General features: G+C 41.1%; 1 protein-coding gene across 6 annotated transcripts in view; it reads right to left on the bottom strand.

Annotated features, from left to right (window-relative positions):
- LOC109079283 (cytosolic acyl coenzyme A thioester hydrolase-like) overlaps window positions 1–25,865 on the bottom strand; it is a 79,352-nt gene that overhangs the window by 40,748 nt on the left and 12,739 nt on the right. For 4 of the 6 annotated variants that reach the window (XM_042762909.1, XM_042762911.1, XM_042762912.1 and 1 more), the window contains exons 4-7: window positions 18,813–18,904; window positions 18,464–18,578; window positions 14,523–14,537; window positions 14,210–14,296 (exon numbers count right to left, since the gene is read on the bottom strand). In XM_042762909.1, the coding sequence (XP_042618843.1) occupies window positions 14,210–14,296; window positions 14,523–14,537; window positions 18,464–18,578; window positions 18,813–18,904 (309 nt within the window). The remainder of the gene's footprint in view (window positions 1–14,209; window positions 14,297–14,522; window positions 14,538–18,463; window positions 18,579–18,812; window positions 18,905–25,865) is intronic. The other 2 variants (XM_042762910.1, XM_042762914.1) reach the window with 1 other exon arrangement.

Raw genomic sequence — 25,865 nt, 5'->3', positions numbered from 1 at the left:
ATCTTTTTTGTTTAAAGCGCTATATAAATACAGATGACTTGACTTGACTTGACTTTGGACAAAATGACTAAATGTTAAATGTAAATCCAACTGACTTCCATTTCAAATTCCAATTCAACTTCCTGTGTGTTGTTGTCAATTCAGTTTAAATTTGGATTTACAATTGTTAATTAGAAAATTTTTCATAGTAGTTCACAAATCTTATTTATGACGGCATTGTTCGGCATTGGTTTTTAGATCTGCATATGTGGAAGTTCCCTTTCTGTCGGTCACTATGAGTCACATCGTGACCAACGAATTGGGATCTCGCTTAGAGAGACCAATCTACTTTGAGTGTAAACTAAACGAGCCAATGGACATTGGTATGTGTTGATTGAATCCAGCTGCCGCTGATCACAGTGCGGGCATAAAAAGGTAGCAGTTGCAACGCATACCAGCTTTCCGCTTTGGAGCAGAGCGATCAGATTGTTTTGACCCTGACTATTCTACTGAGAGAAAAATACTGAACGAGATCAGTGCTCTCTTTGAGAGCCCTTCGTGTTGACAGTACGGAGCTTCAGCATCTAGAAGATCTTTTTCCCAAAAAGAGCATTCACGGGTGCATCTTTTTAAAGGCGACATTGCATATGGCAATTTCGACATTAAGTCTTTGTAAAGATGATGTTGCATCTTGCTACAGACAGCATATCACCCGTGCATTTCTGGATGTGGTCATTACCTGGCATCGGGCGATGGTCATGATCGCTGCCTCACGTGTCTGGGCATTAAGCATGCTGAGGTGGCGTTCGTGGATGAGTCATGTTATCATTGTTGGAAGCGCAAGAGGCACCGGGACGGGTGACCCAGAGAGAGAGGGTACCTTTTTTTGGGGGGGGGAGGGGTGATGAATGTACCTGTCATCAAAGGCCCTACTCCCATACCCTCTTGCAAACCATGGAACCAGTTAAACGTTGCACTGCACACTCAGACCCCTCTTCTGTCCTTCCACGGACCAGGTCCCTGCATTCCATCTCACTGCTCCACCGCGGGTATGTTATTCGGGTATTTGAATTCTATTTGAATTGTATGGGGTGGGTATGTTAGTGGTTCCGCTGGTCCAGCTTGTACGGTGTCTGGGTGCCTTTCGCATTCTCAACTACCTCAATGACTTGCTCATACTAGCTCAGTCTCAGGATCAGTTGTGCGAACCCAGGGACTTAGTGCTTTCGCACCTTCGTTGGTTGGGCCTTCGGGTCAACTGGGAAAAGAGGATCTCTTTTCTTGGTATGGAGTTGGATTTGGTCAGGCATGCCTCATGCAGGGAAGTGTTCAGTCGGTGTTGAACTGCCTGTATATGTTCAAGAGCAGGACGGCGGTCCCACTGAAACAGTTTCAGAGGCTCCTGGGGCATATAGCAGCTGCAGTGGCAGTCACGCCACTAGGGCTGCTTCATATGAGACTGCTTCAACACTGGTTCCATGGCCGAGTCCCGAGGTGGGCGTGGCTACATGGCATTCACCGGGTCCAAGTCACACCGGCCTGCCGACAAACATTCACCCCATGGTCAGACCTTGTGTTTTTCCGGGCAGGAGTGCCCCTAGAATAAGTCTCCAGGGAAGCTGTGATTTAAATGGATGCCTCCACCACTGGCTGGGGGGCCACATACAACAGGCACTCAGTGTCGGGGGTTTGGACGGGCCCCCAACTGCACTGGCACATCAAATGCCTAGAGTTGTTTGCAGTACGTCTTGCCTTGAACGGTCTTAAAGGGGGCTTACGAGGCAAGCAGGTGCTGGTCCGCATGTACAACACTACGACCGTTGCGTACATCAAACGACAAGGTGGTCTATGCTCCCGTCGCATGTCGTAACTTGCCCGCCACCTCCTCCTCTGGAGTCAGAAGCATCTGAGGTCGCTTCGTGCCATTTACATTCCAGGCCTGCACAACCATGTAGCCGACAAGCTGTCATGGGCTGCGCTCCTCCAGAGAGTGGAGACTCCATCTCCAGATGGTCCAACTGATTTGGAGAAGTTTTAGAAGCAGCTCAGGTAGACCTGTTTGCCCCTCCAGAAACCTCTCACTGCCAGTTGTACTACTTCCTGACCGAGGGAACACTTGGCCCATATGCACTAGCACACAGCTGGCTGCGGGACCTGCACAAGTATGCGTTCCCCCAGTGAGCCTTCTCGCACAGATGCTGTGCAAGGTCAGGGAGGACAAGGAGGCTCACACAGGACACTGGAATGGACAAGGAGGCTCACACAGGACACTGGGATCCCAATTTGTCTGTCACGACATAACTCGTAGTGACCAACTGAAAGAGAACATCACGGTTACGTATGTAACACTCGTTCCCTAAAGGAGGGAATGGAGACATCACGTCACGTCCCATCGCCACGGCTGCTGCACCACCAAGCATCTGGGTTAATGGCTCGGCTTCTCAGCAAAAACCTGGTATGCGTTGCACCTGCTACCTTTTTATGATCAGCAGAAGCTGGATGCAATCATCGCATGCCAATGTCCATTGGCACGTTTAGTTTACTTTCAAAGTAGATGTCAGTTTACACAATGTGATGTCTCCATTCCCTCCTTCAGGAAACGAGGGTTACATACATAACTGAGATGTTTAATAAGGAGATTTGTGAGTTATGAGTAAAGGAAGATTTTAAAGTAAATTTAAAGTTTTTATGATGAGGTTGTGTCCCCCACCCCATCCCACTTTTTGTTTTTTTAGATTTTTGGTTTTTGTTAATAGTTGTGGTTGTGGCATGGAAAAAGTCAGCCTAAATAATCTTCAAAATCTTCCCTTTTCTATTGCAGAGAAAAAAAGATAACAGCATATAACTTTGGAAAATAATATGCAGATGTGATGACTGACTTTTCATTTCTGAATGAACTGTTTATTTAACAGCACAGGAAAGGGGAGAAAAAAAGAGAATGCATCTCCAACCAAAGTAAAATGATTAATTTGAATGACAGACAAGTTATGAATGAGATAAATACTATTAAGACGGAAATGAGATGGCGGCAAAAGAACAGTTCCATATCAAAGAGGGAAATCACAGCTATCATATTGCTTTGTGTTGTGCAACAGAGGTTGCCAAGGGTCAGGCGCAGACAGGATCTCCCTCTTCCCTCTGACAAACAGCCTGTCTCTTATCCTTTAGAAATCCATTCAGTAGCATTGGTCTGCTTTCATCATACGCAATGGGGAAAAGCAGACATGGAAACAGACGGTGAAGGTAGAGAGTGAGTATGTGCGCATGTGTGTAAGCCAAATGTCCTTGCATACAGACACAGCTGTGACAGAGAGCTTGGGGGGAAATTTTATTTTCTCTTGCACTGGTCTGCTCATAGGACGGATTGAACTGTCTTTCTATCTAAAAAAAAAACCCACACCTAAACCAACAAAATTCTGATCTATCAACATCACATAGTTAGACATATAAAGTATAATAATATTTATAGCAGTGAATCATATTTTTATACCTTTAATTATTATTTAACAATGGTGTATTTTATTATATTTCTGTTATTGTGGTCTTATATAAAAGAAAAAAAAATGAAAATGAAGCCTGTTTTTGTCACATTGTGCAAAAGTAGGGATGCACGATAAATACCGGCCGATAATTAAATCCTCTGAGAATGAAGCTGGATTTGTGCAGCTTGTCAGTTAACTACTGCTCTGTGTAGTAACAGCTGCTCTATGTGAAATCACACACCTGAAGGAATTTACCGCTGATTAGAGAACCGGCTTTACTGACGAGATGCACATTAATTATCGGCCGATATTTATTGTGCACCCCTATGCAAAAGAACGTCTTGGTTTTGCACGTGACCCTCGTTCCCTGATGGAGGGAATGTAGACGTTATGTCAAATGACATATGGGGTCTCACTTGGGCACTCCCCGTACATACAGGTATAAATAGGCAACAGGTGCATCCACTCATTAGCTTTTACGCTGAGGGGCCGAGAAAGTGTCCCGGCAAGTGAATAGTTCAAGGTTGTGGCATGGGGACATAACATCTCCGTTTCCTCCATCAGGGAACGAGGGTTACGTATGTAACCGAGACATTCCCTATATGTCGGTCACTACGAGTTAATTCGAACGACATATGGGGTCCATGGAAAACGCCACAACCTGAACACCATCACAACCCTGTGGTGCTGCAATTGTGGATGAACCATGGCGTGCCACCAAAGCTACGCTAAGGTCGTAACTTTCCCAAAGCCACAGTGCAAATTCACTGACGTTGGTACCGAAGGGGGCCAAATGGTGAGTACATCGCTGCTGGAGAAGGCCATGGCTGCTTTTCCGTCCACAAAAAAGTTTTTGGAAGGGATTCCAACCTCCAGCGAAAGATTACTTCAAATCTTTCCTATTTGTTCTTTCAGCCTGGCAGAACGATGGGGGAGCAAGCCTTAAGTGAAAATGTCACTACGGAGACCACATCCTAACCGTAGGGAGGTGACATGTGGAAATACTGATATGGACTGCTACGCCAAGTCTGACTGCTGAGGGTGCTGGAGGATGCTCAACCAGGGTTCGCCAACCGGGGAACTCTACTGGGAGAAGAAAGGCGCTCACATCCCCATGTAAGGGGGAATGGCACAGCAAGCATCCACAGCCACAGTCACGCCGCTCGGATTGCTTCATATGTGACCACTTCAGCACTGGTTACACTCCCAAGTCCTGAGATGGGCATGGCGCCGCAATACACATTGTGTCACCATCACACCAATGTGTCACCGCCTATTCAGCCCCTGGTTGGACGTTGCTTTTCTAAGGGTCAGGGTGCCCTTAGAACAAGTGTCCCGGCATTTCATTGTCACCATAGATGGCTTCAACATGGGCTGGGGCGCTATGTGCAACGGGCAGGCAGCTTCGGGGTCCTGGACAGGACCTCAACTGCTTTGGCACATCAACTGCCTGGTACGTCCACAACTACGTCACTTCCTCATGCACCTCTGGGAAGAAAGGAACCAGAGCAAAACGCGGTTATGCTATACATCGAGAACCAATCGTCCAGCTGTGAGCACTCAGGGCTGGGCGGTGTATTCACCTCCAACCTGATGCTCACAGCTGCCCGGGCAAGCATGGCTGTCAACTCTGGAAAGCTCTCACTGTCACCCTCAAATCTCTCAGAGCACTAGCTGGTGGTCCTCTGCTCGTGGCAGAGAAACCGGAACAGGTAGTGACAGAGGGGTCTGCTCCTTTCCCTTTAAGAAAGGAGAGACGCGATCGCAGCGTTGCCATGGTCATGCACGCAGTGCGGGTATTAACCATCCATGAATGCGTCTTCAGCGTGCTGAATGCCCAGACATGGAAGACAACGCTCATGGCTGTTGTCAGAGGACAGGAAACGACCGCATCCAGAAGGACACGGACGAAAAGGCGTCTTTAAAAAGATGCGAATCGTCCATGATTTGCTCTTTTAGGAAATCTGCTCTTTTAGTTGAAGTGCCCAGGGGAATCACTAAAAGGGACACCGCTGTTCGTGCCGAACCGCCAACCAGAACAGCTTCCTGACACACAGCAGATGAATGGATTTGTGGAGTATAACAGCTTTTCATACAACCACTCAGCTCTGAAGCAAAAATGTGGATTGTGGAGAGTGGATGCACCTGTCGCCTATTTATACCCATATGCACGGGAGTGGCTCAGGTATGCAAAATCCACTAGCCAATTTTCATTGCCGTTTTCTCTTAAACTCAGAGATGATTGGCCTCCCAAGTGAGACCCCATATGTCGTTCGACATAACTCATAGTGACTGACAGATAGGGAACTGGAAGAACTAAAATGCTACCTCATTTCCAGGGTTTGACGAAATGAAACAAAAACTCATCAATGCAGGACTCTATTCTCATTATTGCACAAGTCTAAGCACTAGGCATTTTATTCATCAAACCTTCAGAATGTGCTACAAACACTGGACAAAGATAAAAAGCTTCTAGTCCGCATGTATCAAATGGAGTACTTTAAAATGGTATGTTTGCCTATATGCAGACACTGATCATTCATGTCAAAACTCTGTATCCTTTGGATTTAGTGGTATGCTGCATCCAAACTTTTTCTCATCATTTACTCCATCCCAGATGCATATGAGGTTCTTTCTTCTGATGAACAAAGATTTTTAGTAAAGTATTCCTTCTCTGTGAGTCCATAAATTGCAAGATAATGGGAGCCCAAGTTGACGCTTCAAAAACCACACAAAGCAAATACAGAAAAGCAAACACACAAAGCAAACACAAACAAAGTACCCATACATCTCCAGTTGATAAATCAATATCTGGTGAAGCGAAACAGTAGGGATGGGTAAAAAAAAAATACTATTTTAAATGTTTTTAATTATAATCCGCTTAATAAAAACATAAGTTGCTTCGAGGTAACTGACAGCTGACATATGCAGTTTTATGAGAGCTTTGTGAAATGCTACGTCAGTGCGTTGTGAAGCGTGATGCAAGCTTATTCTGAAGCTCGCCCCAGAAGTGAAGCAGAAGCACAGAGGACCATAATTTCTCATGCAAGTTTCACAATGTACTGTTGTTTAAGTCAAGCGTGAACTCATGAACCCACATATGACAGTTGGCCAAAAATTATGGTTTAAAGTTTAAAACGTTTAACATATTAGCATTTTTCAAACAAATACCACCCTTTCACTTCAGAAGTCAATAATTCATCAACTGGGGTCATAATATGGATTACTTGTGTGGTTTTTGAAACTTTTGCGTCCCATGCATTTCCATTATAAAAAAATTTCTATAAATCTTCATCTGTGTTCTTCTGAAGAAAGAAAGTCATATACTGGCATGAGGGTAAGTAAATGGGGAAAAATTTAAATTTGGGGTGGAATATCTCTATCTTAACATTGGAAAAATAAACTGCACACATCTCCTTTAAGAAGACTTTATAGCCTTATTACACATAAGCCCATCCGACACCTAAATCATAATAGTTTTAATGGCACTCTTAGCAAGCAATGAACATTTAAACACATATATAACCTAGTATAGGTTTAATTTGCTTATTTCATGACCTTCATCTAACTCTCACTTTATGACTCAAATCACTTTATTATCTCACTTTACCATCTTACATAAAAATTAGTGCCACCCCTGGAGTCACCTCTCCTGTCCTTTTCAACTAACCATTAACAGAATTACCTCAGTATGGCTCAATTTATCTTGAACCAATCTTTTTTATTCAGCAAGGGCAAATAAATTAGATCAATTTAAGCCGCCATCATTCCATCCTCAAGAACATCATTAGCCAGAAACAGTGGGGAAAAGATATGTGCAGGAGACTATAAGAACAAACATTTGCTGTTGATGGATCCAGCTCAGCCAGGAGGCTTTTCAGTGTTTTATATCCTGGATGTTCCTTGTTAGCAGAATAATGACTTGGTGTAATTGAGACATTCACTATCCCTGATGTTTTTACTGGTGCACAAACTTGCACACACACAAACAGGTTTGAGATGCTACAGGCCTAGTACAGAAGAGAAAGAAGACTGATGTATTAAGAGTAAATTAAGAATGTCTAATCTAGGAGAAAACTATTTGCGTTTATCAGTTTTATAGCTCACATACCAAATGTTCAAAGAAATAATTTGAACACTTTCAGTTAGATAAAGATTATTACATTCCTATTTTGAGCAGACCTTAAATTACATTAAAAACAGGACCCTTCAAATTAGTCCTCCTCCCCAAATGAGTGCTCTAATTAGATGTACATTTTTTGCCTTTGAAGTCTTCAAATTAGTCCTCCTCCCCATTAAATTTTTTATTCTATTTCATTTACAAGCCTATTATGTATGATTTACATTATTTATCACTTGCTCAGCTATGGATCCTCTGCAGTGAATGGGTGCCATCATGCAGAATGCGAGTCCAAACAGCTGATAAAAACATCACAATAATCCACATCACTCCAGTCCATCAATGAACATCTTGTGAAGAAAAGCTGTGTGTTTGTAAGAAACAATTCCATCAATGGGTTTTAACTTTAAACTGTCACTTCTGGACACAATACAAGTCCATAATTTATAATAACACTTCTTCCAGTAAAAAAAAGTCCATCCCCTGTTGTCCTCTCATATCAAAATCCACTGACATTTATGTTTAGAAATGTTTTGTACTGTTTTGGCTTGTAAACATACCTTGATCTGTGCATATTTACCTCCTGTTTTGGACGAGATTACTTTTTCACTGGAGAAAACATTATGGATAGAGGGCTTGTATTTTAGCTGGAAGTAATGGTTTGAAGTAAAAAAAATACATCTTAATGGATTTGTTTATTACAAACATGCAGCTCTTCGCTTCACAAGACGTTAATTAAATGGACTGGAGTCATGTGGATGGTGATGTTTTGATCAGCTGTTTGGACTCTCATTCCGACGGCACCCATTCAATGCAGAGGATCAACTGGTGAGCGAGTGATGTAAAGCTACATTTCTCCAAATCTGTTCTGATGAATGAACAAACTCATCTACATCTTGGATGGCCCGAGGGTGACTACATAATCAACAAATTAAAATTATGCTGTAAAACAGCTCTAAACAGAGAATAGTGTCATTATTCAGCTCCAGTCAGTTCAGTGTTGATTCAGTTAAATGGCTGTTTAAAGTTAACCAATTAAAAATGAGTTCAATTCAGTTCTACAGAAGGCAATAGAGTCGTTATACAACTCAAGTCAGTTCAACGTTGACTCAATCCAGTTTAATAACAGTGTCAATGTTGCAAAATGTATCAGTAATGAAACAAATCAGATTCTGCTATAAAGAAGCTCTACAGAAAACAATAAAGTCTGTTCAAGTTATGTTCCTCATCCAGTCAAATCGATAATATTACTGAATATTAAGTGTCTTTAAATAATTTTTGTCCTTTCCGTTTTTCCTACTACTATTAGGCGTCTTTAACTACTATGTACTTACATTAAAATTATGATACAAAAATGATGCCTTCCACAGAGCTGATTATAGCTGAATATAACTTGTCATAATTGATGAACTTTAAATAGTTAATAAACTCAACTGAATCAACTCTGAACTGACTTGAGCTGAATAATGACTTTACAGCAGACTTTAAAGCTTTATAGCAGAATTTGAATTTGTCTCATATTTTAATAAGTTTCCATCTGTTATTACCCTGATTATTACTGTGATGCTTTGAAACTATCTGTATTATATAAAGTGCTATAGGGATAAAGGGATAGAAGGACGTTCTCCCATAAAGGACAATGGAAAAGATAGAGGATTATTGATACGGTGATCAATAGATGAACCTGAACGAACTGAATGAACTGGTTTTTTCTCATTATGATTCTGTGCAGAAGTTTGAAAAAAGTTTGCAAAAGATTCTCTTTTAATGACTTTTTGCATGAAAACTTAAAACAAAAACTGTGCTTTGAAGTAAATCAAAGGGCATGTATGATAGATAAAGGCTTTGTCTTTTTTTCGCCTCAATTCAATTAAAAAAGAAAAAAAAGTGGAGTTTGCACATGCACATCTTGCAGCCACAATACTAGAGTTGTAGATGTTTTCCAGGGTGTTTTTCTCCGGTTGCTAATGTGTTCTTGAGTGGTTGTTGGTGCATTGCTGAGCAGATGCTCGAGTGTGACGGGTAACTGTCCACCCTAAAGACTATGTGCATGTCACTAGCAAAAGTGTTTTCTCAAAGGATGCATGAGAGTCGGTTATTTGAGACAATTTAAACGGTGATAAAATAAAACAAAACAAAACAAGTTTTATGAAATATGAGAACAAATAAAACACATCTAAAATAACACTATCCAACAGCTACACCAGCGAATGCAGTTTCTGAAGAGGGAAGTGTCTATTTTGCCTCCCTGGAGATCATTGTGTTCTCATTGAGCTCTTAAAGCATGAATTTGAAGGGGAACAGCTAGATACAGGCAATAGTCAATAATCTAAACCTGTCTGATTTTCCTGACAATGCAATAATGCCTGTCTGCATGCTCACAGGCATTCCACAAATCAACCTCAGTGAGTCAAACTGGCAGAAATAAACTAATTACAAAGTAATTCACTTCAATCACTTCTGAATCAAATAAACTTGTTTTTACTGATCTGTAAGTGATGTAGTTTTTAGTGTGCACTCAGTTAAGTTTAAGCACTCAGTATGAATTTTGCTGTATTACTGTAGATAGGATAAGTAGTAAAATGTTTTAAACTCAAACGTGAGATTTTATGTGACTTTGTTAAAATAAATTCTGTTACTATAAAGACACAAAATACAATAGTATTGTTTGATTGTAAATGCGTTCCATTAATTGTGTAAACATCAAATGGAAATGTAACATGAATCTGAGTTATCACTTGACTTGCTTTGGCTTGATTGCAGCATTACAGAAAAACATATAATATGAATAACTAACAAGATATGAAATGATTCTCTCTTTTACTGATGTCAGGGTCCTCCCATTACACATTATTGATGCACCACTACTCATTTGACTTTTATCTTCTCTTCTTTCTTACATACATATGATTAATCCATGTGATAAATGGATTGTAAATGACCATTGTAAATGCTTTGTGTGTGTGTTAATGGCAGCATACCAGTTTTAGAACCTCAGTTGTCAGGCAGCTTAGCATAAAAAACAAATTGATTTTACTTAGATACATAAGCCTGATAGGAGACATTTTCCAGATCGAAAATTAAGGTTTAGATTCAGCCGTGTGTGTCAAATATTCCCTGTTACAGCTTCTACACAGACTGTGCTGCTGATGTACTTGTGTTTATGTAACTCATTCAGGTCAGTGAGTCGACTACTCGTCATGCATGTATAAATGGGGCTGTGGTGGATACAGCCAACCCTCTACATTGCAAGTAAATGCAACTAAATTCTGCTCTAGGCAATGAAATAATGTCTGTCTTAAGCCATTGACTAATATATTGATTTCACTGGGCAGTGATTGAGTTAGAGGCTGAGAATAATTTTAGAACAGAAAGATTTTCACTGCGTGTCTTATGACCGCCTATACTACAACAGCCCGACTGATGGTTAGGAATGGGTTGCCCATGAACGTTTCGTTCATTTTGAATGACTCTTTTATAAAACTCAGCATTAAAAAGTTCTCTCAGAGAGTGAATTCATTGTTTTGTGACCACACATGTGCTATTTTATTTTGGTCATGAACGAAATGACTCAGGAGGTGGACTAATTCTATGTTACCTGTACACAGCCTATGTGGATGTCACATAACAAAAGAACAAACAACTAAAAACATAAACATAAAAAAAAAAATAAGTATAAAGATACAAGTATTTTCTTGTAAAATGTGTTCCAATAATATTTGTTTTATTTAACTTCATGAAATATTTTTTTTAGAATGCAAAGACAAATTATGAGAAATAGACAGTATCATAGTACAGAGACTGCTCAGTTACAAATGACCCGCTCTTATCATCTGACCATGGTTGTATCTCTCTATTAGTGCTACTGGATGTTACCGCCACGGTTGACACTATCGACCACAATATTCTGTTGCATTCTATTGCGTTGGCATGGTTCAAATCTTACTTATCTGACCGTCATCAATTCATAGCAGTGAATGATGAGGTATCATATCGATCACAGGTGCAGTATGGAGTACCACAAGGCTCAGCTCTAGGACCATTGCTTTTCACACTTTACATGTTACCATTGAGAGATATCATCAGGAAACATGGTGTTAGCTCTCACTGTTATGCTGAAGATACTCAGCTTTATATTTCTTCGCAGCCAAACAAAGCAAGTATACCAATTTGCAAAACTAACGGAATGCATAGTTGATACAATACAATACAAATTTTATTTCTACAGCACATTTAAAACAACTGCCGTTGACCAAAGTGCTTTCCAGCATCATTACATATCGTCACACAAACAAAAATCCAAATTAAAAATAAAATCCTGATCAATCAACTTTAAAAGCTATACTAGATCTTAGTGCTGCGTTCGACACTATTGACCACACCATTCTTTTGCATAGACTAGAACACTTTGTTGGCATTAATGGAAGGGCATTAGCATGGTTTAAATCGTACTTATATGACCGCCATCAATTCGTAGCAGTGAATGAAGAGGTATCATATCGATCACAAGTGCAGTATGGAGTACCTCAAGGCTCAGTACTAGGGCCGTTACTCTTCACGCTTTACATGTTACCCTTGGGAAATATCACCAGGAAACACGGTGTTAACTTTCACTGTTATGCTGATGATACTCAGCTCTATATTTCTTCGCGGCCCGGCGAAACATACCAATTTGAAAAACTAACGGAATGTATAGTCGATATAGAAAACTGGATGACGAGTAATTTCTTACTGCTAAATTCTGAAAAAACAGAGGTGTTAATTATAGGACCTAAAAGCTCTGCATGTAATAACCTAGAACGCTGTCTAAGACTAAGTTCTCAAAACTCTGGCAATTTGATAATACCTAGAATATCAAAGTCAACTGCGGGCGGCAGATCCTTTTCCTATTTAGCGCCCAAACTCTGGAATAACCTACCTAACATTGTTCGGGGGGCAGACACACACTCTTGCAGTTTAAAGCTAGATTAAAGACCCATCTCTTTAACCTGGCTTACACACAACACACTAATGTGCTTCTAATATCCAAATCCTTTAAAGGATTTTTAGGCTGCATTAATTAGGTAAACCGGAACCGGGAACACTTCCCATAACACCTGATGTACTTGCTACATCGTTAGAAGAATGGCATCTACGCTAATATTAGTCTGTTTCTCTCTTATTCCGAGGTCACCATAGCCACCAGATCCAGTCTGTATCCAAGTCAGAGGGTCTCTGCAGTCACCCGGATCCAGTACGTATCCAGCCCAGATGGTGGATCAGCACCTAGAAAGGACCTCTACAGCCCTGTAAGACAGCGGAGACCAGGACAACTAGAGCCCCAGAGACAGATCCCCTGTAAAGACCTTATCTCAGACGACCACTAGGACAAGACCACAGGAAACAGATGATTCTTCTGCACAATCTGACTTTGCTGCAGCCTGGAATTGAACGCTGGTTTCATCTGGTCAGAGGAGAATTGGCCCCCCGACTGAGCCTGGTTTCTCCCAAGGTTTTTTCTCCATTCTGTCACCGATGGAGTTTTGGTTCCTTGCCGCTGTCGCCTCTGGCTTGCTTAGATGGGGACACTTCATTTACAGCGATATGGTTGACTTTATTGCAAATTATTGCACAGATACTGAAAACTGAACTGAGCTGCATGATGACATCACTGAATTCAATGATAAACTGCCTTTAACTGTCATTTTGCATTATTGACAGACTGTTTTCCTAATTAATGTTGTTCAGTTGCTTTGACACAATCTTTTTTGTTTAAGCGCTATATAAATAAAGGTGACTTGACTACTAAAAAGATACAATTTCAGTCTAGACTTAAAAGCATCCACAGATGGGGGAAGACTTATTGTGCATTGGAAGAGGGTTCCATAATCGTAGGACAGCCACTGAGAAAGCCCTATCACCCTTTGATTTTAATCTAGTTTTAGGAACATTAAGAATCATCTGACTCAAGCATCTCATATTTCTTGTAAATATAAAACTGGATGACAAGTAATTTCCTACAGCTAGAGGTGTTAATTATTGGACCAAAAACCCCTGTATGCAATAACCTAGAACACCGTCTAACACTTGATGGCTGCTCTGTCAATTCTTCAACATCAGTTAGGAACCTAGGTGTGATATTTGACATCAATCTTACCTTTGAAAGCCACAATTCTAGCATTTGTAAAACTGCATTTTTCCATCTTAAAAAATATCTAAATTACAACCTATGCTCTCATTATCAAATGCAGACACATTAATTCATGCGTTTATGACCTCAGGGTTAGAGGATACCTGGCCCCGCGACTGAGCCTGGTTTCTCCCAAGGTTTTTTTTCTCCATTTCTGTCACCAAAGGAGTTTTGGTTTGTTGCCACTGTCGCCTCTGGTTTGCTTGGTTGGGGACACTTAATTTCTAGCAATATTGTCAATATTGCACAAATACCATCATCTGAATCAATGATGAACTGACTTTAACTGGAAGTTAATTTAGTGTTTACTATTGTCCTCTTGCATTATTGACACTATTTTCCTGTTTGACACAGTAAAGTGTAATACTGCTGTAATAGTGCTTTGACATAATCTGTATTGTATAAAGCGCTATATAAATAAAGGTAATCTGTAAATAAATAAATATAAAAGTTTATTACCTCCATGTACAAAGCCATGCAGAGTGCAGTCAGATGGGCCGATGAGGTGGATCAGACTCGACTGACTAAATGCAACAGTGTAGGGCTCTAAAAAAAAAAAAAAAAAAAGAGAAAAACGTAATAAATACACACATACAAATATAATTTAATATAAAGATCTGCAATTAAAAGCAAAAACAAACAAACAAAAAAAACTTGTTATCTGAGCATTAAATAAATACATAAATAGTTTCCTTATGCCACAAAAAATATTCTTCATGTTCCTTTATTTGACAATTAATTCATAGTTCTTTAGGGAAATATTTATACATACCTTTTGTTTGTCTATCTGTGCAGCATCAGAGCAAAATAACAAAATGAAAATCAGGTAAGACTCGATTCATAAAACTTTTACTGACAGATGAAATGTCCAACAGAAAGAGCAATGACTAACAAAAATATTAAAAATGGACAAGGAACCATGAATTTAGTTGGACATGTACTATGATAACACTATGTTTTTGGACAAAGACCATTGTATAATTTTTCAGTACACTGGAGTACCTCATTTTCAGTACATTTTACTTTTCAGTACATTTTCGGTACACCATTTAAAGATGATGATACTAATCATTCTGTACCAGTGTTGGGGAAAGTTACTTTTAAAAGTAATGCATTACAATATTGCGTTACTACCTAAAAAAGTAACTAATTACATTACTTAGTTACTTTTTTATGGAAAGTAATGTATTACATTACTTTTGCGTTACTTTTCAAATATGAGCAGGGCTTGATTGTTTTTAATATAAGGAGTTCTATTTATAGCAAATGTAAAAGCCCTTTCACACCAAAAAGTGTAATTAATAAACTTCAGGCTGAAGGAAAAGTAAATTCAAGTCTGTACAGTAGAACGCAGGAGAAGAAGGTTCAACACTCTTCAGCAAAAAAAAAAAAAAAAAAAAAAACAACAAAAAAAAAAAATACAATGAAGCACAATTGTTAGTTTATCTAAAGTCATTTTTGCTTATTAATATGGTTGAACTTGATCATCAAATGTCAGCAGCAATGACACTGGATAGTAAAATGCCTCTGTACTTCCAATTTCTCCCAATATGGGGACAGGAGACTTGTCAGTCAATAAATGGGGAAAACAAAGTAACTTTTTTTAAAAAGGCGTTACTTTACTAGTTACTTGAAAAAAGTAATCTGATTACGTAACTCGCATTACTTGTAAAGCGTTACCCCCAACACTGTTCAGTACTTGCTATCAAAGAATGTCTCGGTTACGTATTGTAAACCTCGTTGCCTGAAGGAAGGAACAGAGATGTCCCGTCGGTGACCAACGAATTGAGAATCTCGCTAGAGAGACCAATCTACTTTGAGTGTAAACTAAACAAGCCAATGCACATTGGCATGCGATGATTGCATCCAGCTGCCACTGATTGCATCGCAAGTATAAACAGGCAGCAGGTGCAGGGCATACAGTACTCAGGTTTTTGCTGAAGAGCCGAGCCGGTGACCCGGCCTCTCAGTGGCAGCTGTGGCGATGGGACGTGACGTCTCCGTTCCATCCATCATGGAACGAGTGTTACAATACGTAACGAGAGGTTCCCTTTCAGTCGGTCACTTTCCACGTCACGTTGGTGACCAATGAATTAGGAATCCCTACCAAAACGCCACGGATAATGCCCCTTTCCAGTGTCCTGTGTGAGCCTCCTGCTCCCCCTTGAGTATAGGCCATAGCTCGCAGCAGGAAGGCCAATCACTGTTTGTCTTAGCACTACCCATTCAGTCAGATTGGATAACACTGGGAAAACGTACTGGTTCCACTTGGAACAGGAACGTTGTGGAAGCCTCATCCTTCCCGAAGGAGGCTTCGGAAGCGCTTACACATATGGGAACCCGTTTAGGTGCATATGGAATATTAAGAAGTGATTTCAACCCTCTTGGGAAATGGCAGAATGTCAGCCGGGGAAACACGGGCTCTGAGCTATTCCGTGGAATTTACACATATGGGATCCACTCGGGTTAATACATATGGAACCCAGCCCTCTACCAGTTCTCACAGATTCATCTAATAAGGGCCTGGTGCCAGACTTTCCGCCATATCTGGCTGCCGAGGGAATGGAGGAGCTCGACAGGGTCTACAGTACGGAATCTCTGGAGCAAGTGTCACAATTTGTGACATAGCAAGCTGACACTAAGCTGACACTGGCCTCTTGGTGCTTCTACCCGTTTGAGGAGAGAATAGAGGAGGATACTGGCTCAACACGAAGGAACATAGTGAACGTGTTGGGGGTTGCCCAGCTCTCAGCTCTACAAATATCTGTCAGCGAGGCACCATGAGCCAGTGCCCAGGAGGATGCAACACTGCATGCAACCTGAGCAGGCAGGTATATTGCCTGATAAGCCAGCATGATGGCATCCACTATCCAATTGTCCATCCTCTGTTTGGAGACGGCATTCCCTTTCTGCCGACCTCCGTAACAAACAAAGAACTGCTCTGTTGACACACTGTTTTCCTAATTAATGTTGTTCAGTTGCTTTGACGCAATCTTTTTTGTTTAAAGCGCTATATAAATAAAGATGACTTGACTTGACTTGACTCTGAGGTCCTGAAGATTTGTGTCCTGTCCACGTAGAATCTTAAAGTGCGGATGGGACAGAGCAAAGCTTTGTGCCAGTGCATCCGTGCCGAGTGTTCCCTTAGTCAAGGAGTAGAACAGCTGGCAGTGAGAGGTTCCTGGAGAGGCAAACAGGTCTACCTGAGTGGCTCCGAAACGTCTCCAAATCAGCTGGGGATGGATTCTCCTGGAAGCGCAGCTCTTGACAGCTCGTTGGCCGCATGGTTGAGCAGACCCGGAATATGAACAGCACAAAGTGACCTCAGATGCATCTGACTCCAAAAGAGGAGGTGGCAGGCAAGTTGCCTCATCTGTCTGCTTCTGTGCAGCCGAGAACTGCTGGGCGAAGCTCTTGAGTGCATCGTTGAAGAGCTTCTCCACAGGCCGCATAAGCACTGCCGGTCAGATCAGATGAGTACCTACAGGCCTAGGAGGGAAGGGACAGTTTGCCCCACCAGTTGGAAGTGGTATTAGGACACAACTTCATCGCTACTGACCGCTCCACTGGGGGGTCCCCCGTATACCCCTGGCTGCACCGCCATCAAGGCAGTAAAAGGTGCCGTCCACGACCTGGTAAGCTCCTCATGAACTTCCGGGAAGAATGGTACCGGAGTGGGGCGCTGAGAACCAGCGCAGGCTACCCCAAGAAACCAATCATCCAACCTCGAGGACTGGATGATTGCTAGATGATGAGGTGGAGGTGTCCACCACTGTAATCTTCGGACCGCACGAGCTACTGCCTGAAGTAGTCCTACTCTGACTTCTGCCAGGAAGAAAAGAAGATCGCGGCAGAGGCACCGGACCTCCGCCCCTTTCGTAGTAACGGAGCCTGGCCCGCAACTCCAAGATGGTCATCTTCCCACAATGAGTACATGACTCATCCACAAACACCACCTCAGTCTGCTTAATGCCCAGGCACGTGAGCTAGCAATCGTGACCATCACCTGGCGCCAGGTAACGACCACATCCAGAAACGCACAGGTGAAACATCATCTTTAAAAAGACGAACCATCATCTTTACAAAGACGCACCTGTGTATGCTATTTTTTTTAAACTGCTCTTTTAAGTGCTGAAGCACACAGGAGACATGGCCGCGTGCAACACAAACAGGGGGTAGTGCAGCCTGATGTGTGCAACCCACTCAACACAGGAAACCACTACCGCTGTAGCGCCATGCCACCAACACAAAAGAAACTCCAAAGCGAACACTGAAAACTCGTCTTCTCTCCAGTAGAAGGTTAGGAGCAGAACAGTCACACTGCTCAGCGCCAAAGCCAAAAGATGAGTATGCATGGCACCTGCTGCCTATTTATACTCACGCTGTGATCAGTGGTAGCTGGATCATTGCATGCTAATGTGCATTGGCTCGTTTAGTTTACACTCTAAGTAGATTTGGTCTCGCTAGCGAGATTCCCAATTCGTTGGTCATCGCCGTGACGTCAAAAGAGACTGACTGAAAGGGAACCATGGTCACCATCTGATAGCATTACTGTACCATGGTTCTGCCATGTACATACTTTTTGCGAGGTATATATTTTACATCTGCTATATATTGACCCTGATGGGTATGATCCATGCAATCACTAACACATCAAACACATGACTTCAGTGAGGATAAGCATGTGTTATGACATAAAGGAGGAAGTGTTACCTGGAAGAGAGACAGACATGATGATCTCACCATTCCTCTCCTTGGTCTCTAATCGCTCTAATTTCTGAGCCTCATATCTCTTTTTTCCTGCTTCCTCTTGTTCTGGGCTGGAGTACTGCAATGGACAAAAACACTCTAGTAGACAAATTGACACAAGTAATTGTTTATAAAAATAAAAATGTCTAGATTGAGAAATGTCAGCAAATATTAGGAAAATTATTTGGCAAAACCTTTGACATTTTAGAAATCATGTGAATGTTCACTTAGATAAAGAACAAAGGAAAAAAAATAGTTTAAATGTCAATCTTCAAAGAAAATACATTGTGTTCACTGATTAACAGACTCTTACCTCAATAGGAGGAACTTCAATGATTTTAGCCACATTTTGAAGGGAGAAAGGGACATACCATAGCGTTGCCTTATTGGTCAATTTTTTGGCACCTACAAAAATGCAAAACTAAAATCAGCACAATCAGAATTAATGTGAATCTCTTCAAATGCGGTGCATTTATTACATAGAGAGTAATGTAACCAGTGTTGCCAAGTGTGCGGTTTTCCAGCGGAATTCGGCTACTTTAACACTGTTGCCACAGGACGTTTTTCATGTCCATGGGTTGAAGCGACCCCAATAACGTGATATTTAACCCTGGAATGCAACTTTTACCAGGGGAACCCCACCAAAAATAAAAATTGTATTTTACCCCCCAGAATGCATTTTTTATTTACCGTGGGGGGTGGGGTATGGGGTCACCCCTGAAAAGCGATTGGGCTAGTTTTGTGCTAGTTTTGAGTAGCAACTGGGTGGTTTTTGCTGTGAAAACCAGGCAACCCTGAATGTAACGTCAAATAGTACAGTAATTGCCAGAGTAAATGTAACATTTGTGTTACATCTGAGGTACTCAAAAAGCAAAGGAGCTGCTGAGAGTTTTTCAAAAGGGTCATAAAAAAAAGATACAGACACAAAAACATACTGGAAAACAAAATCCAGGCTTGCATAAGCTGGGACCTGGACCAACACTTCACATTTTTGAGACCCAGTTCAAGGCCACATTTATGTGATATCAAAAAGTCCATTAGAACAAGACTTAAAGGGATAGTTCACCCAAAAATTAAAATTACTCCATGATTTACTCTCAAGCCTCAAGCCATCCTAGATGTATATGACTTTCTTCTTTCAGACGAATTCAATCAGAGTTACATTAAAGAAAAGTCCTGGCTCTTCCAAGGTGAGAATAAGCTAGTCTCACGAGAACCAAGTTTTATTTACAGCAAAGGAAAACCAGTCTCCTCTTGTCTTGTTACGAAATCCTCAGACATTTTTCTTTACAAATCCTTGTTTTGTACTTCTAATTTGTGACTGGTGTAATGTTTTGATCTATCCTCTGCGCTTCAAAGAGTGATTTCTGTTAAAATATTTGGGAAGACTTTAAGTTCAAATTATCACTATTAACTAGTTGCTTATTAGCATACATTTTACTAGCATATTGGCCTTATTATTAGTACTTATAAAGCACATATTAATGTCTTATTCTGCATGACCATATTTTTGATCCCTTAAAGGGATACTCCACCCCAAAACAAAAATTTTGTCATTAATCACTAACTCCCATGTTGTTCCAAACCCGTAAAAGCTTCATTCGTCTTCGGAACACAATTTAAAATATTTTGGATGAAAACCAGGAGGCTTGTGACTGTCCCATTAACTGCCAAGTAAGTGTCTCTCCGCATCACCATAGCACAATTTTGGAGAACATCTGCTGAACGCAAGCAGCTTACGCTCTTCTGTGTCAGCCATGCTACACTGATTCACTGTTTTCATTCAAATCAAATTGTAAATACACATAGAAAACATATCATTGTGTCTGACACAGAAGAGCGTAAGCTGCTTGTGTTCAGCAGATATTCTCCAAAATGGCGTTACAGTGATGCGGAGAGACAGAGGAGACGAATTGTTGAATAAAGTCGTCATTTTTGCTTTCTTTGTGTACAAAAAGTATTCTCGTCGCTTCATAACGTTATGGTTGAACCACTGATGGCAGATGGACTGTTCTGATAATGACTTTCATACTTTTCTGGACCTTGACAGTGTAATTTACTTGGCAGTCAATGGGACAGTCACAAGCCTCCCGATTTTCATCCAAAATATCTTAAATTGTGTTCAGGAGATGAACAAAGCTTTTACTGGTTTGGAACGGCAAAGGGGTAAAGGGTTTAATGACAACATTTTCATTTTGGGGTGGAGTATCCATTTAACCCTATCCCAAATGTAACAACTATCATGCTATCTACTAATAAGCAGTAAATTCACAGTTTATTGAGACAAAAGTCTAGTTAGTTAATGAGAATTAGACCTAAAAATAAAACTATCTTTATAGCTAAAAAGAACTAGAAAGGCAACCCTGAAAATTTGCTGTAGAATCTTAGTCAGGTGGTGGTATGGTGCCACAGACACTGACCATTTTAATATCCAATTTTGACAGATGTCGCAAGGTTGCAATACAGAGACTTTTCTCCTACATTTTATGAGCACAAAACAAATCATTTAAGACTGAGCTGTACCAATTCAGCAGAAAGAGCAGGATTAATTCTGACAGACTGCATTTAGGAATAGCATTTGCATTTTACACTCTGTTGAAGTCATCCAGACAAGCCGGTTGCTAGGACAACCATGCAGGGATTCTGCCGCTACCATGGCGAGAGAATGGCTTCTCTAATTGGTTTCCACAGCAGCTTGTCTAATGGTTCTAAACAGCAAGATATTTACATGTTTCCCACAAGTAAAGAATCATGGACAAAAAATAGCTCCCTTACTGGACACATAAAGATACCATATACTGTATATCATTTTCGATTTTGTATAACATTGTTTTACAGTAAAAGTATAAAATGCAGACTTAGTATCAGCCACTCAACAGCATTATACTCAGAAATGCTCTGAAGGTTTTTTTTTTTTTACCTCATGAATTTCAACTATTTAGTGAAGGGTAAAATCTAGGTCTAGTGAAGAATATAATATAATATTGGGTAAATTCAGGACAATTTCCCCAGGTATCTCAATGGTAAAATGTCTCCTAAAATGTCTTAAACAATTTTGTTTAGTATGTTTTTTGATGTAGTCTCTTCTGCTCCCCTGTAAGCTGCAATTATTTGATGTAAAATACAACAAAATATTAATATTGTGAAATATTTTTACAATTTAAAATAAATGTTTTATATTTGAATATATTTTTAAATGTAATTTATTCCAGTGTTTTTAGCATTTTTTTCAAGATTCAAGTTCAAAAGATTTATATTGATCAAAGAATCGTACACAACTATTTTCAGCATTGTTTATAATTAGAAATGTTTCTTGAGCAGCAAATTAGCATATTAGTATGATTTCTGAAAGATCATGTGACACTGAAGACTAGAGAAATGATGCTGAAAATTCATCTTTGATCACAGGAATAAATTACATTTTACAATATATTCACATTCACACAGTTATTTTAAACTGTAAAATTATTTCACACTATTACTGTTTTTGTTGCATTTTGGATCAAATAAATGCAGCCTTGGAGAGCAGAAAATCTTACTGTTCTAAACCTTTTGACTGGTATAATATAACCTAACATTCCCCAACAGTGATTAGGTTACACCAATAAAGGTAAGTTTAAATAGCTGTTTTAAAAAGTTTTAAAAGCATAGCATAGCTTTTTAAAGTATCTAACACAAAAAGCAACAAACATCTCTCTAGCTAACACGTTTTTGAATCATGGTGGCTTTATATGTTGATTTAGTACACTGCTAATTCAACCTTTTCATCTAATGATTAAAATGTGTATTCTCATTGTAAATATACAGACACTTAATACTGTTTTGACTGCAGATGTTCACTTAGTCTGTGGTGAGTAATCTAAATGTTTTCAGTGACTGTCATCTACCGGAGTGGATTGCTCTTGATTACAATCTCAGTTCCCTTTCAAGGGAACTTCGAACTGCGTCCTCTAGGGGTCGCTATGGGGAATGCCTTGTCGTGGCCCGTGTCTTAAGGATACATTGAAAAAACACCAACAACATGTTGGCTGGCGACAGCCCATGACGTCACTACCGGGCGACTATAGTATAAATAGGCACCGGGAGAACACGTCATTCTCTTCTTCGTCTTCACTGACTGTTTTGTTTGAAGTGCTCAGCGATAAAAATTAGGAGTGCATGTTTCATGCCAGAGGCTTTGCTCTGATAACTGCAATTAACACAGCTCGCGTACTGTGGGTGTGTGCGTGTAGTGAAGGGCAAGCGCGTTCAGCTCTCGAGGGAGTTGGATGTTCGAGGGTGTTGTATTTGTTATGCTTTTGTGGTTGTGATGAGTTTATGTGGGTATTTAGGGGTTTAGAGTATTTTGTTGTTAACATTTGCATGAGTGCGTTCACCTCTTGCTGGAATAGCGATGCATTCGCTGCAGCAGTTTTCCTCGTGCTTGATTTCTGTGGTAATCTAGCGGGTGGGCGGAGCGTGTTTAGCTCCCGTGGGAGCTGAATGCATGCTGCGCGTTGCGTCGCGGTGAGAAAATGCAAAGGAACTGACGGGAAATTTCTCCCTATCGGTAATTTCCTTTTGTTGCACTTTTGAAATGTATAGTGTGGGTCTGTCTGCATTTGTTGGACAGATGGTTTATATCATGTGCTTCTCAGATAACCACATTATGCTGCACTCCGGCTTGAAAAAATGCTTAAAATAAAACACAAAATCATTCTCATCCGCATCCACAGATTCCAGCATACTAGTTATGCCAACATCGAGGGGATGCATGAGAAAGGTTATAAGAAGATGCCACCTGTTAAAGAGAAGTTGCTATGCTATCTCTCCATGGGGGAAGCATCTTCTCTTAAGATGCAAGTCTTTTAGGATACATCTTGCCTTTCAAACTTCGATACCTCTGTCAAGACAGTGGTTGAGAAGTTCAGGGAGGCAAAGGCGTGCTCAACGGCCTTCAAATCCTTCGTTCCACGAAGATCCAGGTCTGAAGGATAGTGTCATGGCTCGCGCCCCTGCGGGTAGGAGAAATCGCGGGTCAAAGGGAGGTAGGAAAGATAAGAGATGTGATCCAGACGAGGCGTCAGCGCTTTCGTCCGAATTAGAGTGATACTTGGAGTATTTATTAATTTCCTTCAGGGGGTTTAACATCTGCCTTATCTTCCCTTCCTAATTCCCCCGTAACCACCATATCCTCACCTGACCGAGGTTAGGTGGGAACTTCCTGCATTAGTTTCCTATGCTGGACCTATGATGTTTGGTTGGTTCTATGGCCTCAGAGTAACCACTTTACTGATGGTCAAGCCTGGAAGCTTCTTTGGGTCGCCTCTTGAGCGGGGCTCCAGCAAGGGAACCATGGTGGGTGAGTATGATCCATTCTATATCATATATATATATATATATATATATATATATATATATATATATATATATATATATATATATATATATATACATATATATATATATATATTAATGTGCTGAATGGTTATGTGTATAATCCTTTTGTGAGATTTCTTTGCAGTATTTTTTCCGGGACCTGTGGGTTTCTGTCCTTTCCTAAGGTAGGTAATCTGTGAGCACCCACCTTGGCTGGATTCAGAAACCGGGTGCTTGACTTGCAGTGTTACTTCACTCATCGATACTTCACCAGCCAGTATGATAGCCCTGGTTCCGGCTTCATGCTTCCTGGATCATGCAGCCAGGTCATAGGCTTCTGCGGGAGCCCTCTTGATCATCAGGCCCCAGGTACGGCACTGCAAAATTTCCTGGATGTCCGGCTAGGTCGCCCTGAGGGGCTTCTTGGTCAAGTGGATATACCCTCTTGCTGACGCTTCGAGCGGGAAGTATAAGTGGCATTTGCGAGAACCTTCTTGTGTAATGCTGTCTCAGGCAGTGCTCCCCTCTCCTTTGAGGATTGTATTTGAGCTTGCCTCTCCCGTTCAGGTTCAGCACCTCTGTGATGCTTGGGTAGCTCTAAGTTCACTCGCTAAGCTCTGTGTACTTTCTGAAATCCATATGGTGGTAAGTGTGCACATTGTACACTTTGCGTACTTTCTAAAATCCACGTAAGTGGTAAGTGTGCATGCAAGACTCTGCGCACTTTCTGAAATCCTGTACAGTAAGGGTTACGCGCTCTGCTTCATTCCCTTTCTTTGAGTTGGTTAGACCTTGCTTCCTTGGGGTCTTTATTAATACACTTCAAGCATCGCTTCCCTCAATATGCAGGGCTATTGTGAGCATGGTGCTTCCCCTTAAGCGCCCGAGTTCTCTCCCCTTCTGAAGAGTTGAATTCCTTGCTCCATGTTCTGTTCTCATGGTAGTTTAGCAGCGCTCCCCTTTACTAAAAAGGGTTGCCTATGAGCGCGCTACTCTTTTTCTGAATTTGGAGTTCTCCTCTCACGTGAGATTGAGTTCTCTGTTTTTTCTCCAGCATTATTTCCATAGATCGAGTTGATGACTCTCAAACATATTGTTTTTGGGACCGACCAGTCCATCTATGAGCAGCTCTTTCAGAGTGCCACGAGAGCCCCTTAAAAAGTGTCTTAAAATCCATGTTATGGTAAGTGTGCATGTGACATCTTTGCGCACTTTCTAAAATCCACACTGTGGTAAGTTCGCACGCTAGTTCTCTGCGTTCTTTCTAAAATTCTATATGGTGAGTACTTCGTGCAGTTGCTTCGTGCCCTCTCTTAAGCTGGTAAGCTCCGTTCATCCTGGGCGCTACTCCACCTATGTATCCTCAGGATACCTATTTGAACAGGGTGTTGCTACTAGGGATCTGTTGACACAGTTCCTTCAGCAAACTTATGCAAGAGCAAGCGGTAGCCCCTGTGTGACAAGCCAAGACTTAGTATATTGCTAGGCTCTTGGTCGTATCCCTTTAAAGGAATCTATCTTGATTCCAAGCCTTGAGCTCTACCCCGGGCCCAGGAGTCTGGCCCTAACAGGTAAGTTTGGGTATGTAGCCTAGACCTTTGGCCGTAAGGGATAATGTCACGGACAGCCGTCTAACGTCCCAGGGGCAACTCCCATGGAAATGGTAGAGTTGGTACTTAGTGCTCGCCATGGCCTTCAATGTATGCTTCAGACACGGGTCACGACAAGGCGTTCCCCATAGTGACCCCTAGAGGACGCAGTGTCTCGTTCCCTACCAAGGGAACCATGGTTACATAAGTAACCTGAGACGATTTTCCATTACTGCCAGCCCACACTTTAATCACTGGTTTCAAAATGAACCCATTGATCAGACATGAAAAGACGTTCAGTACAACTGTGTACAGAAACATGAGTGATTGCAGGAGTGTTGAACAATTTGTTTAGAGATGGACTTGCCTTTAAAGGCACTGCCAACCCTCACATTGCCTCACGCTTAATATAGATTTTA

The sequence above is a fragment of the Cyprinus carpio genome, chromosome A8, assembly GCF_018340385.1.
Source record: "Cyprinus carpio isolate SPL01 chromosome A8, ASM1834038v1, whole genome shotgun sequence".
NCBI lineage: Eukaryota > Metazoa > Chordata > Actinopteri > Cypriniformes > Cyprinidae > Cyprinus > Cyprinus carpio.
The sequence above is the reverse complement of the archived record's forward strand: the minus strand, read 5'-3'. Positions and strand labels throughout refer to the sequence as shown.